A 14,158-nucleotide genomic window follows, 5' to 3' on the forward strand; every position below is an offset into this window, starting at 1 on the left:
TAGGAAGGGGCAATTGTGGCAGGACACTGTATGTATTTCTTAATTTTACACGTGTGCACTCGCCCTCACCTGTCACAGTAGGAGCACCGATATACCTAATAAGTGCACTGACAGGCATTCAGAGCTTTTTCAGACGTACATGTGTCGATTTTAGCCCTTAAGGGCAGTAAAAGACATGAATTTATTTTTTCGGACTGCCTGATTTTTCGGAAGTTTTCGCGGCCCCTAGGGGGTCTGAAAAATTGGACGTTGACTGTAAATTGACCAAGAGTATTCTTCAAATGGTCCGTGGGGCGAACGTGCGGCGAAAGGAGGACGAGAACAGAAAGGATCGACGCACTGAGGAATGAACGACCACTTCTTTGGAGGAGCCTGCGCTCAAAAAACAAATTGTTGGCTGATGCTGAGATGCAGGTGTCCCTCATCCAAACCAATATAAACTCTTTAAAGCAGTGAAACACAACACTGAGGTGTCTTGTGCGAGCTGAGAGTATGTCAGGACAGTTGCATGACACTGAGCATGCTATCAGTTCATAGAAATAGCTCATATTCGAAAATGCTTGCTTCTGTATGCATCTCCTTTTTATTTATGCTAGAGAATGTCCAACTCGATTTGAAAATTTTTTCGAAGACATTTTATTTGCTGTGCATTTTAATAACCCCTCCCTTATATTTTTTTGAATAACATAAACACTACTCCTTAGTATTCAAATTGGATTAAGTTGGTTTTTTTTTTCAAATTTTTTTCATATGCTTACTAGAGAGTGACAGCATAGGGCGATATGGTTTCAGCGCGTCTTGACATAAAACATAGTTCTGCATCACTCAGGGAATTTTGCAAAGGCACTCAGGGAAAACCTGGAAAACTCAGGGAATTTGGAAATGTCAACTTGGTAGACACCCTGATTCAAATCTTTTAACTCTATCCAAGGCTGCAGGATGCCTTGGAAAGTTGCAAGGCTTCGTGTCTCAGCAGCAAGCTGTGCCAGAGGAAGCACACAAAAACATAGGCTCTCTGGACAGCTTTGTTACTTCATGTGCTCTAAGAGCACTAGTGCAAATGAAAATTAGATTTTATTTTCGAGGTGAGATAGACAGCAACATAACTGTTATGCACGTTGTATATACAGTAAAACCGCTTTAAACCATACCCACTTAAACAGTAGTTTCGTTTTAAAAGTAGTAAAGTCAAATCCCCGACTCAGCGGCCATTGAACATAATGTGTTTTGTATCCACATAAACCGTACCAGCTTATTGTGTACGTATCAGTTAACACGTAGTGTTTCCACCTTTCGTCGCGCAAACACGGCATAGTGTCGTCTCCATCAGGTGGCCGGGCAGAACAACAAACCTCAGAGATTAGAACAACGTTCTCTTTGTGCGTTTGCGCGTGAAGCCACATCAACATCAACATCATTTCGGTACCGTGCCAGAGAGTGCTGTGGTGTCGTGCTAGCGAGCACTCACGTCGTGCTGAATCTCGGATAAAAAAGACACCGGGTGCTCAGCGTAGAAGAGAAATTAGATATAGTTCGTGCTGTTGAACGTGACACGGAGAAGTCGGCAAGAAGTCGAAGAAGTTGCTTGGCAGCGCTGCTGCGGCCCCAAAGAGATGTTGGCTACGAGGTACGACTTTTTGCCATCGTTGCCTCTGTTGTTGCCGAAGTGTGGACCAGCGACAGTGATGAGGATGACAAGGAAAGCGACAGCACGGGCGATTAATGCCCAACAGTGGCAGAATCTGCGCATTACATCAGCCTCGTGAATGCAATCGTCATGACGAGAACAGGAGACCTCTTGCTTGTCCAATGGAGGCATCATGCTTGCATTTCTTTCGCATAGACCAGATTGATAATTATTTTTCTTGCCAATACGTATTGGTATGTGTGGTTATAACAAATATTTGATATAATAAAGGTGTTTTCACATCGGAAGAGACAACGTTGTAACAAGGTTCAACTATAAAAAAATAAAGATGATATTCTGGGGTTTTACTTGCCAAAACCATGATCTGATTATGAGGCATGTCATATTGGGGGACTCCGAATTAATTTTGACCACCTGGGGTTCCTTAATGGGCACCCAATGCATGGTACACAGGCATTTTTTGCATTTCGCCCCCATCGAGATGTGGCAGCCATGGCCGGGACCCAGGGGTGAATCTCCACATGGCTGACATTGGCTGTTTTGAAGCAGACGCTCTTTCGACGCTAGTACCAAGGTCCCCTTCAGTTACGGCCCTAACAGGAGGGCGATGCTTTAGCAAAATGGCGTCGCACACGATTGTTTACGTTGTCATGGCAACAGGAACAGCAGCCACTTACTTTTCTTTCGTTTTTGCCTGTACGTCTAAACATTCTTTTTTTATATGTAATATCATGCGCGCGTGCTACGCCGCCCATTGGCATTGCTTGTGAGCTGGCGCGTGGTGCACTGTGGGCTATGTGTTGACACGCGTGCAGTCTTGCACATAGCACATACTTATACAAGCATGCGCCGGGACATAAAAAAATTCCCCTTCCAACACAACAGATTTTTGGTCTCATTTTATTGATGTCGTTTCCGAGAAAATATGTTTCTTATAATGTGGTGTGATACACACTCAAAAGATGAACAAAAGTGAAAGGTGCATGACATATACATGAGTACTAAACACAAAAGATCACAGATAGTTAAATAACACACAAAAAAACACTAGAAAACGCGACGGCCGTTTCATGTACACATAAATACAGTCGATCCCGGATATATGGAACTCGAAGGGGATCACGAAATAGTTCGATATATTGATAATTCGAGATATAATATATGCATGTCAAAAGCTTCTCTAACAACTCCACACATGTCGAGGCAGTTTCCCGATGTGACTAACGGGACCTTACCGATCTGTGCCTCCAAGGCGCGTAAGAAAACAAAAACACAGCGCGATGACCAGAGCACTTTATTTCGGAAGAAAAAAATCTGTGACCTTTGCTTGCTTTTTCTTCTGCACCATCAAGTTCATTAAGCTGTCCTCAAGCTTGTTGACAGTATCCAAATGAGAAAGGCCAGCTCCTTTCATTGTGCCACAACAGCCGGCGAATGACGCTGAAAGCTGATGCAAATTCAGCTGCAGTGCATGGTGGTCGGTCCTCTTTGTCGGAACCTTCGCCGCTGCTCAAGTCTGCGTCCTCGTCACCCATGATGTCAGCCACAATCTCCGCATCAACGTGATCCGCTACAGCTTACACGCCGTTGTCAGCGCTTACGAAATCGCATGCTGTAACGCTACCTGGGATGGTGCCTGGGAATGTTGAGAGCTTGCGAAATTCACTGTCCAGGCATCCAGCGTCATGGCATGCACACACGACACGCTCCAGGGCAACTGGACTGCACTGCCTTCAGCTTAACATGGGCTTTGTTCTTGAGGATCGTACTCAAGGTGTTGTGGGGAATTCCGAATGCCACGATGACCGACGACTTTTTCTCGCCAGCCTCCACCTGTCGAATGATGTCTGCCTTTGTTGAAAAATCGAAATTCTTGCATTTCTTTGCGGCCATGGCTCCGGAACACGTGCCAAAAGCGGAAAGAAAAACGCACTGCACCGCATGAGTCTCAAGCCTTCATGTTGGCCTCGTGAATAAAAGGAACAAAGTGAATCAAAAGGCGCACCGCTCTGCGTCTCCGCACTACCACAAGCCCAAGCTGCACTGACCTTGTTCATCTCGCTGCGCCAGCGGTGTCAGCCAACCAAAACAGAGGAAACGGGCGCCTGCGCTCAGCGTGGTTTCTCCCTCTCGTTTCCCTTTCACACCCAATCGCACTCCAAGTGCTCCTCGTCACATGCTTTTTACCCACACGCCCCTTTCTCAGAGTTCATGGCAGCACGTGAGATAGTGGGAACATCGCGAGATCTTCGTGAGGAGAAGCGCACTTGTGGGGGTGGGGTATGGTGGGAGAAGCGCACTTGCCGGGGCGCAGCTCAGCACGGGCTTCCGTCAAAACCTCGACTTCAGCTCAGCACGGAGTTCGATACATCGATATGCTGGTGCACGGGAGTTCTATATACGCGAACAATAGCGCCATATTTTTGCATGGGATTCCTAAGAGGATTTTTCAACTGTTCGATATAGGCAATAATTCGATATATCCGCGTTCGACTGCATTTAAAAAAAAAGTTTTTTATATAACGCCCTAAAGACCAAAGTGTAGACGAGCTTCTAATATATGCACTAAGATACTGCACAAAACTGGATGATGTGTATGACAAAGTCATGACAACTAAAGAAGCGAAAATTCGCTGGCAATGGTAAAAACAATGGCATGCAAGATACATAAAAAAATACAACAGAAAGCAAATATTATTTTATTGACAGTCATACCAAAAAAAAAAAACAGGACCATAATTACTTGTATACCTGTACAAAAGTATATGAAATGCACGACATGTTCATTACTGCTGAACAAAATAAAAAGGCAGACATGGCAGAACAAAAATAACATTGCACTAAAAATGGAAATTCACATTGTCACATTATTTTGCACTTGGCCACAAATTTAGTAACGGTGGCAAAGGGGAGCAGAAGGTATTTGGCTTTTGCAGCAGCACATACAAAACTTTCGCACAAAGGCCTATTCTTCAATCAAAGACCAGGTGAAATAAGCCAACAACACTACTTTTCTTTTACCACGAATGCAATTACTTAGAAGTAAAATTACGTCACTTAAGGCACTAAGTCATTCCTACTGGGCACTCCTTTGTGTAATAAACATGCACGGCAAAAATCTTCATATAGGACACCTGCAATGCTCATGCTTTCCAGAAATGAAAAAAGCGTATCATGCCTACACATGAAGGTTGTTCGCATAGATTTCCCATCGGCAATTAGTGAGATAATACAGAAACACAAACGGTAATTTTTCAGCTGTCAGTACGTTTATAGAATAGTGACACAAAGAAAAAGCACTGAGGGCGGAATGGAAAGCTGGGCGAGTTAGTGAAGTTGCAGAATGAGACTTGGCACCGGAAAACAAATCATAGACCAAGTTACAATGAGGGGGAACATCTATTTGTCAGCTTTCTTTACCGGTAAGAGGAACGTGTAGCGCAGTGAAGGTGCAACGACGTCTGGAGACTTATGGAGCACACACATGCAGAGGGCCGTGTTCGTGTACATGCGTCTTCTTATGTCCTTCGGTCTATGCACTCACCTGTTGCCTTTAGGCACCCGGAACAACCTTACAGGGCTTGTTTTTGAGGTATTCGTGCACGACTGCACGATGCATGAGCGGTGCAAGTCGTCAAAAGGGTGAAACATCGCGAAGCACAAGTACACAGGTATGGAGGACCATGAAACTGATGGAACTGCCCCCACCGGTCAACCCACAGCAGCGCACGCTTCCCGATAACAGCAGATAACGAAACATGAAACTTCATGCAGTGGGCTAAGCTGACGCCGGGCCGGCGTGCACGCGAGAAGACAGTTGAAAGTGAGACAGTTACGTGGGAGGGCAAGGGGAGAGGAGTTGAGAGGAGGGGCAAAAGGGCACAGAGTCCTGGATCGGCGCACGCCGATCTATTAGGCCGTGCAAGGGAAGCGGAGTTGCTTTCCCGCCCTCCCTATGGATGGCACCATTTACCTCTGCCACGGAACTGGCGGAGTTTTCGAGGCCGGGCTACGATTTGATGGCACGACCTTGTGCTTAGCAGCACAACACCAAAACCACTAAGCAACCACGGCAGGTCAAGGTTCGACCACATAGTAGAACTGAGATGTACTTATTGCAGCAGGTTGCATATGTGTGCTAGTCTATGACTTATCAGGTTGAAGAAACAATTCAATGATGTTAGTGCTATGCCCCTTAGCTGTGTCCCATCCTAACGCTCTTCCTTCATCACAACGCTCATTGCAGTTTACATTCATGGCTCTGTCCTCTTGGGACTTACATTTGAGAAACAAGCCAATTAAATTATAGTTTTAGTACCAAGGGCATGAGCGTGAATAGCTTCATGAAGTATTAAGGTTGACAAAATGTAATCTTTTTTTCCTCCACTTTTTGATGTGATTGCATAATAAAGATGATTTTCAAAATAATCTCATTGTGTAATTCACACTAGCACAGTTGTGCTTTTGTATTACGATCCTCCATTACTTTAAACTTGCAATTTAATGAATTTTAAATGCCAAATGCAGTATACTCTAGGAAACAGAGTTTGAACATATGTAGCATCACTTCATAATGCAGCACTCAAAGCTCACTTCTTAAATTGCTCTTATGGGCAGGCAAAGAGAGGTATAGAAATAAAAGTTGGCACAGAGAGAGTCGAAGAAGTCAACATGAGATTGACAAAGCTTTAAGATTGTAAGGTAATTAGCATAGTTACGATAAATTGCTAAAATGAGCTATTCATAGGTCAAATGAAGCACAGCAACTCGGAGTGTCGAAGAGCAGGTTAATCTTTCAAAAGGAGGAAATTTTTCACTGTTATTCTTCCATGATGGTATTCTTTCCAGTCTTAAAGGTTCTCTGCTTTTTGTTTTTGTGCTGCAGGCTGCTGTTAGCAGTGGCAGTCAAGCATCTAGGCTGTGGTGCCACCCTGCTGAACACTGCAGAACAGTTGGCCCTGAAAGGCTCGTCCATCAAGTCCTCTCCAGTGCAGCTTCCAGGAATTCTGCAGGACATTGTGCGGATGGTTCAGCAAACCAAGTGGTCCCTCATCAAGGTGCAGCAAGCCATTACTTGCACACTTCCATGTTAAAAGGGAGCAATGGGAAAGTTTTGACATTTATAATTACAAATAGCTGACTTTTGAAAGTTTGAAAGTTTATTTAACATATTGAACATATACAATTGCAAAGTACACACTTTTGGGACCCAACAAATTTGTTAAAGGGTCCCTACCGATAGTTACTAGGAAAAACACTTCTATTGCAGCTGTTGCCATGAACAAAGGTTTAGTAGGGAGAAATCTACTAAACCTTTGAATCTTTAGAATCGTCTGTACAAGTAGCAGGCAAGTAGCAGATTTTTGCTATGAATTTAGCTATAATTGGCAGTTTCTTCATGCTGCTTTCTTTATTTGTCTGTTTGCCCTAGTTACGCTGTGAGTTTTAATTTCATTGCATGGACCAAGGACTAGCAACACTGCTAAGAACCCAGATGTGTATGTAGTATTTTTTGTTATGTTTTGATATAAAACGACATGAGAATAAAAACAAGAGGACGCATGGGGAAGGGGTGGTAAAGACACTATCTTTGAATTCCTACACCAGCTCCCTGTGACGCCATTCTTACAACACCTGACCAAAGGCAGTTAAGTGTTTATTAATTGCATTATTCTAGAGAATAAGCATAAGTTCTGCCTGGCAATATTAGGCAACCCTTTCTTTAATATGATACGAGAAATACCACTAAATTCTCAATGTTTCAAAGTCATTGCCAATGCAATTTAAGCCCTTAATTAATTGAAGGTAAAATTGGCGTTTACATTTTGTGTTAATAAGCCACAGTCTTTTTCCTTTCTTCTTTCTTTTTTTTTCTCAGCAAGTTCAGTTCAATTTTCAAAAAAATAGTCGTCCAGTACAGCTTCTTCTATGATTTCCTGGTAGTTTCCGTTTAACAAGCTTGTCATGTTACCAAAAACCTTAATTTTTTGTGTTTCGAGGTACAGGATTATTGTTTTCTTCTGTCGTGTTTTTGACATGCTGGCATTTTATATAAGACATGGAAGTTATTGTTAAATAACACGAGTCCTCTATGTTTACTGAATATGTTTGCTTTTCATTGCTGTTAGTTTTATGGTAAGCTTCCCTGCAGCAGGAAAGCAAATTGCTCTAGTGAATGTTCCTTTTATATTTGAGCCAAAGTGATTGGATTAGCATGCTACAAATCAGTGTCGAGGGCAGATTGCTTACTACAGGTTGACTGAGTGCTAAATTTGTGTTTCCATGTTCTGGTATTTTTCGCAGGCAAGACAAGACTTGAACGGCTCATACAAAGAGGTCTGCTGCCCAATGTTTGAACGGTGCCGTTTTCTCTTTTACGAACTGCGGCCTGCAGTAAGCAGGGAACTTAGAATTATGGAGAACCTAAAGCTCATCGGGGCTTCATCACGATGGAAGACAGCTACACATCAAGTCATTCTTCAGCAAAGAACTGACAAAAGTGAGAGCAAAGCCTGCCTGGTCTATTTAATGAAGCAAGGAGTGCATCCATGTCTAATCAGTCTGCATCGACAGATTGTTTGCTCAGTCCTGACCAGACACTTACTTTTATTCTTCCAGAAGTGCAGTCTGGCACCTCCTCTGAAGAAAACTCATCAGTTTCGAAGGACAAGGACTCTTCTGATGAAAGTCAAACAGAGGTTCTAGAGAGCCTTGACATGAAGCTGGAAGCTGCTGGGACAGCACTGAAGAAGGTTCAGCTTTTTGCTATAGTTCCTTGCTTGTACTGTGGCCTTTGTGCCATTTGACTACTCAGATCAAATTCTTGCATGTAATTTCAGTATTCTGTCCACCATTATAATGTAGAGAACTTATAGGTAGCATCTTGAGCATGTGCTCATATACATTAAGGATGTGAGAATACCGAAGAATAGTTGTTGTATTGGCCATTTAATCTGTAGTTATCGTGCACAACTAGACCATTATTGCTTTCGTGCTTCCTTTCATAAAACCAAAGGGTTTTCTCCAGGAAAGCAAAGGCTGTATGCCACTTGGTATTGTCTTTATGACAAGTGGTTTCTGCTAGTAATCATACGCAGTTTATTGCCAGACAGTAACTAGTTCTTTAAGGCCAATTAATACAATGATGAAGGCAATCACACTGCATCACATGACTTGATATCCTGTTACACTATATGCGTGAAGTGTTGTGCGTATGATAATGGGCATGCTTGAAGTATTGACAACCTTCTATGTTGGCATTCTATTCTCCTTCAGCTCATTTGTAGATTAATATGTGATGTCTGTTATTAATACCAAAAGTGCAAGTTTCTCTTTTACTGTTTGCTTTATGAACAAATGAACCTATTCCTTTCGTTTCTGTTTCAGTGTTTGTCTGAAGGCAACCAACTCAAGCAGAATGTGGTTGACCACAGTCAGTTGTTGAGCCAAATGCTTGAGTTTGTTACACAGGATCTTGATGTAGAGCTCATCAGGAAGGCCATGTACTGCCAGGTTAGACCTCATTATTCATTTTGTTTTTAACTGTGCAGGGTATTAAGAAATATGCTTGCTCTTTTTGTAGTAAACTGCCAGAAGTACGTATGGTTTAAAGGGGCTGTTGAGCAGATGCCTTACGTTTATCTTTTGCATAGTAACACCTGTAACCATGGAACCACAAAGCACAGTCAAGTGCACAGGGGCTTTATTTGTATGTCCTTTCACTTGATCTACTCCATCACTTCTGACTCCTCTTCCTCGTCCCTTAAAGCCATACCCCACTACTCGCTCATGTCTACAACAAGCGACGCACCAGAAGGAGAACCGTTTGCCACGATAGTATAGTACATGGCAACACTTAGTTGTCTGTTAAGCACTGAAATCAAGAGCACTCGTAATAAAATTCATGGTCTTCCATGCTTCACTAATGATACCAGTCAGCAAGAGTGCTTCACTTTGAAGCTGAGGAGTGTCACTGAGCTTCGGTGATTTGGGGATCATTTAATGTGTGGTGCACGCTCACATGTAATTTAAATGGTGCTTAAGACTAAAGCCTAAAATTGGGCTGTGTGTAGAGTTAGTGTCAGGCTTACTAACACCAAATGCTATCATACTAACATGCCATTTCTATCAGCCATATATTTGCATTGCGAAGACATGAAAACTTGGGTATGCCCTCTCTAGGTACACTGTAAAACAAAATTACGCTCTTTGGGTTGTATCTTGCCACACAACAATAAATGTCATCTGTCTTGTCTGCATTTCCTTTCTTTAATGCTGCATGCCCGGTACCTCCCAGTAACGAACGGCATGCACGTTATCAGCATGACATAGCATTCCCGACAGGAAAGTAGCGGGCGTGGCGTTTTCAAGAAACGCAAGCAAGGCAGATGACGATTATTGTGGGACAAATATACACCCCAAGAGGTGTACCTTTGTCTAAGAGTGTATGCCTTACTACACGGATGTGATTGGCTGCACAGAATGACATTGTTGGAATATTAAATGAGAAAGCCCAATACATATTTGTGTGTGTGTGTGTGTGTGTGTGTGTGTGTGTGTGTATCTGCATGTGTGACACGCTTTTGACAATTTGGTTGTGTTTCAAGTGCGTAAAAAACTTTATATCATTGTGTTGCTACGCTTCATTGCCCTGCACTTGATGTTGCAATTTGCTAATATTTGTACGGTTTGTGCCTTTTTCTTTTCATTTTTCTGCTTTTACAATTATTACTCCTCTTTTTTTGCTAGGTATATGATCATGTTGTATGCTAATACTTGTATGCTTTGCTTGGATATATTTTTGTGTATTTTTGCCCCTCCTGCTTGGGCCTTCTGTCGGGCCTGCAGTATTCTGTAAATAAATAAATAATAAGCTGACATTATTTTTTGTTTGCTCCAATTTTATAATTTCTTGGCTAAAAGCTTTATTGTTAGTACATACAATATTGCATACAAACATTCATGTTTATCTTTGTAAGAGGAGGTTAGCAAATAGGGATGAGAACTTTTAAGCCCTGAGGAATTACTGCAGGGCCTTTTTAAATTAATAGTACAGAGGGCATGTAGATTCCGTGCACATGTTATTTGACCCTAATCTGTGGATGCCAACTTAATTATGTGTGCGTGAAGTGCCTTCAGAATGTACAAAAGCTGCAGGAGTTTAAGATTGTAAGCAAACACTTGTAATTGACATGTAGGTCCCAAATGTCAGTTTGCTTTGATTTCCAAGCTTCAGCACTCGCACACTACAACTTATAATACATAATGACAAATCTAACTTGTACATCTTGCAATGGAATTAATCTCTGTTTACTTTCAATATTAAGCAAGCATGGTTTATGTTGCTGGTATTCTTTAGATTTCAAAGGTTTCAATGTAGATCGTAACTGCCCTTACATCAGTACTTGCTGTGAGGTCTTGTTTAATAGCTATGTAATTTTGGGTTCATGGCAGTATAGTTAAATGTGACTACTGCTTTTTTTTTCAGATGGAGAGGGCCAAAACAAGGCTACAAGGCTTAGAAAGCATTCTTTCCCTCTTTGAGAAATCATCTTTGCTACCTTCCGTTAAGTATAAGCTCCAGTCTGGCTGGCAGGGATTGCTCCCCATTGGAAAAATGCCATGGTTTGTATTGCATGAGCAGATATCTTTCTTACTTCTTTGCTTTCCGGCAAAATTTTTTATACTTATTTCTTCATAGATTTGATCCTTTAACACATTTCCTTAAAAGCAGGCAGATGGCAAAAATAGTTTGTCAACCTATTAATATAATCATTGTTTCAATGAACTTGCCTCCCATGAATGATCATAGAATTTCTTTGTAAAAGTCACATTTAAGTTCTGTGACGTAGAGCATACCTGAACAGAGAGATGTTTAAGTAGAGCTCACACTGTAGAAGCAAAAGTTCTTCATTTTCAGATAACACTTCTATGAGACAAGAAAAAAAATAATACTTAAAGCTCACTTAGTTGCACTTGAAAAATCGTGAAATAGTCTCCATCCAGTATTTTGGCCAGAAGGTAGCTTTTCTCAGCTCCCACTGTTACTTGATACTGAGGAATTGAAGTCAGTCAGTGCCGTTTTCTAGATACATCAAGAACAACCCATTTTTGATATGTGTGTAGATGAACTGTGTGGCAAAATACATTTTCATTCTATGTAATTTTATTTTGCAGCGCATGAGAAAAAGATAATGTAAAGTGTCAATGTATTCACCATACATTTTGTGGACGAATACCGTGAAACGAATGTTTTTTCTAATTTCTGGAAAGTAGCCATAGTACTGATTGACTTCACTTTGACAATTTAAACACATTCTCTAAGTAATTAATAAAAGTTATTTAGGAGTCTTTTAGATAACTCATCAGTGTTTTTTGCCGTGAAACTACACCTAACTCTTCAAATTAGTTATCTGAAATGGTGAAATACAGTCAGATCTCGTTGCTACGAACCCCACATTAACAAATTTCTCAAATTTAAAAATATTTTAAAGATCCCCGCTAGATTGCCTATATTTTCAACGTAAAAATATTTCAGAATTACGAATTTCAATAGAGTGCATATTTTAGAATAACGCACATAGTTTATTTTGCCTTTATAACCGAGGAACATCAGTATTATGAATTTGGCTAAAAGTAACAGCGCCGCAACTCTCGTGTGAAACATAAACCGCAAGTGCAGTAGCTATCATCATTACTACGTCGAGTGCCAACTGCTTCGTGATAAACATCACCAAGAACTTCACAACAAAGGTTTGACTATGTTCACGCGAGATCCAACGATGAATGCAGCTAGCGTCGGCGCCAAGAAGTGAAAGCAGTTTTCGTTGCAGGACAAATTGGACGTATTGCAGGAAAGTGACGCAGGGAAAAGGCAAATCTGTGTGTGCAGACAGTGTCGCATTGTCCCATTGACCGTCACAACCATTTTGAAAGACGGAGACAAAATTGCCAAGCTTCACCGGGAATCGTAACTCGCTCCTACGAGGAAACGGCTGTGACTGGAAAACTTTCATAATGTGGACCAAGCTGTTTCAATGTGGACCAAGCATGGTTCAAAGTTGGCAGGCTGCAAAACGTTTCCATGTCTGGCCCAATGCTCCAAGAAAAAGCCTGTGAATTTGCCAATGCACTCGAAATAACTTGGTTCGACGCCAGTGCGGGTTGGTTTTTTCGTTTCTGCCAATGTAACGGTATGACTTTGCTGGTAGTCTCAGGTGAGGAAAAGGTTGCTGATAGAGAAGGCGCGGATTTTTGGTGCAATGGTCGTTGTCTAGAGGTGGCTGAATCATACTCTGAAGACAATATTTTTAACGTGGATGAGACTGCATGTTTATATTAGCTCCTGCCAGACCGGATGATGCACTTCAAAGGGCAGCAGTGCAAAGGAGAGAAGTCACATTTTCACGTGACAGCCCTGCTCTGCTGCAATGCAACAGGCATGAAGAAAATTAAACAGCTCGTCATCGGCAAGCACGCGAAGTCTCGCTGCATAAAAAATGTCATGTCATTACCATACGACTACCGTGCCAACAAACGAGCCTGAATGACCAGAGAACTGTTTTCTTATTGGCTTATCAAACTCAACGACCAAATGAGGAGGGGTTGCCGAAGAATTCTCATCATCATTATCATCAGTCTGGTTACGCCCACTGCAGGGCAAAGGCCTCTCCCATACTTCTCCAACTACCCCGGTTATGTACTAATTGTGGCCATGTTGTCCCTGCAAACTTCTTAATCTCATCCGCCCACCTAACTTTCTGCCGTCTCCTGCTATGCTTCCCTTCCCTTGGAATCCAGTCCATTACACTTAATGACCATCGGTTATCTTGCCTCCTCATTACATGTCCTGGCCATGCCCATTTCTTTTTCTTGATTTCAACGAAGATGTCATTAACTCACGTTTGTTCCCGCACCCAATCTGCTCTTTTCTTATCCCTTAACATTACACCCATCATTCTTCTTTCCATAGCTCATTGCATCGTCCTCAATTTAAGTAGAACTCTTTTCGTAAGCCTCCAGGTTTCTTCCGCGTAGGTGAGTACTGGTAAGGCACAGCTGTTATACACTTTTCTCTTGCAGGGTAATGGCAACCTGCTGTTTATGATCGGAGAATGCCGGCCAAATGCACCCTGGCATTCTTAGATCATGAACAGCAGGTTGCCATTATCCTTATCGAACAGGAGGTTGCCATTATTGAAAAATTCTACTGGTTGAAATTGCTCTGCTCACATTGTAAATGTTTCCTTGATGCATGTTCGCTTGGAGTTTCTGCCGCCAAACAACATGTCCTTGCTACAAACCCTAGACCAGGGCATTATAAAGAGCGTGAAGGCAGAATTTCGTAAGTGCCTTGTACAGCGGTTGATTATCAACCTCCGCCTAAAGCGGCTGACTGCAATCAATATTCGTCAAGCAGAAGAAATGCTCACAGGAGCTTGGTGGAACTTGAAGCTGTCCATTGTTAGCTACTGCTGGCAAAAAGCAGGGCTTGTCAAAGCACCTGTGCAG

At 42.1% G+C, this 14,158-nt stretch overlaps 1 protein-coding gene across 4 annotated transcripts in view; it reads left to right on the forward strand.

Annotated features, from left to right (window-relative positions):
- HERC2 (E3 ubiquitin-protein ligase HERC2) overlaps window positions 1–14,158 on the forward strand; it is a 157,611-nt gene that overhangs the window by 62,745 nt on the left and 80,708 nt on the right. For all 4 annotated transcript variants that reach the window (XM_065446812.1, XM_065446814.1, XM_065446815.1 and 1 more), the window contains exons 26-30: window positions 6,534–6,705; window positions 7,952–8,147; window positions 8,267–8,400; window positions 9,035–9,160; window positions 11,136–11,272. In XM_065446812.1, coding sequence (XP_065302884.1) covers window positions 6,534–6,705; window positions 7,952–8,147; window positions 8,267–8,400; window positions 9,035–9,160; window positions 11,136–11,272 — 765 coding nt within the window. The remainder of the gene's footprint in view (window positions 1–6,533; window positions 6,706–7,951; window positions 8,148–8,266; window positions 8,401–9,034; window positions 9,161–11,135; window positions 11,273–14,158) is intronic.

The sequence above is a fragment of the Dermacentor albipictus genome, chromosome 3 (assembly GCF_038994185.2).
Source record: "Dermacentor albipictus isolate Rhodes 1998 colony chromosome 3, USDA_Dalb.pri_finalv2, whole genome shotgun sequence".
NCBI classification, from domain to species: domain Eukaryota; kingdom Metazoa; phylum Arthropoda; class Arachnida; order Ixodida; family Ixodidae; genus Dermacentor; species Dermacentor albipictus.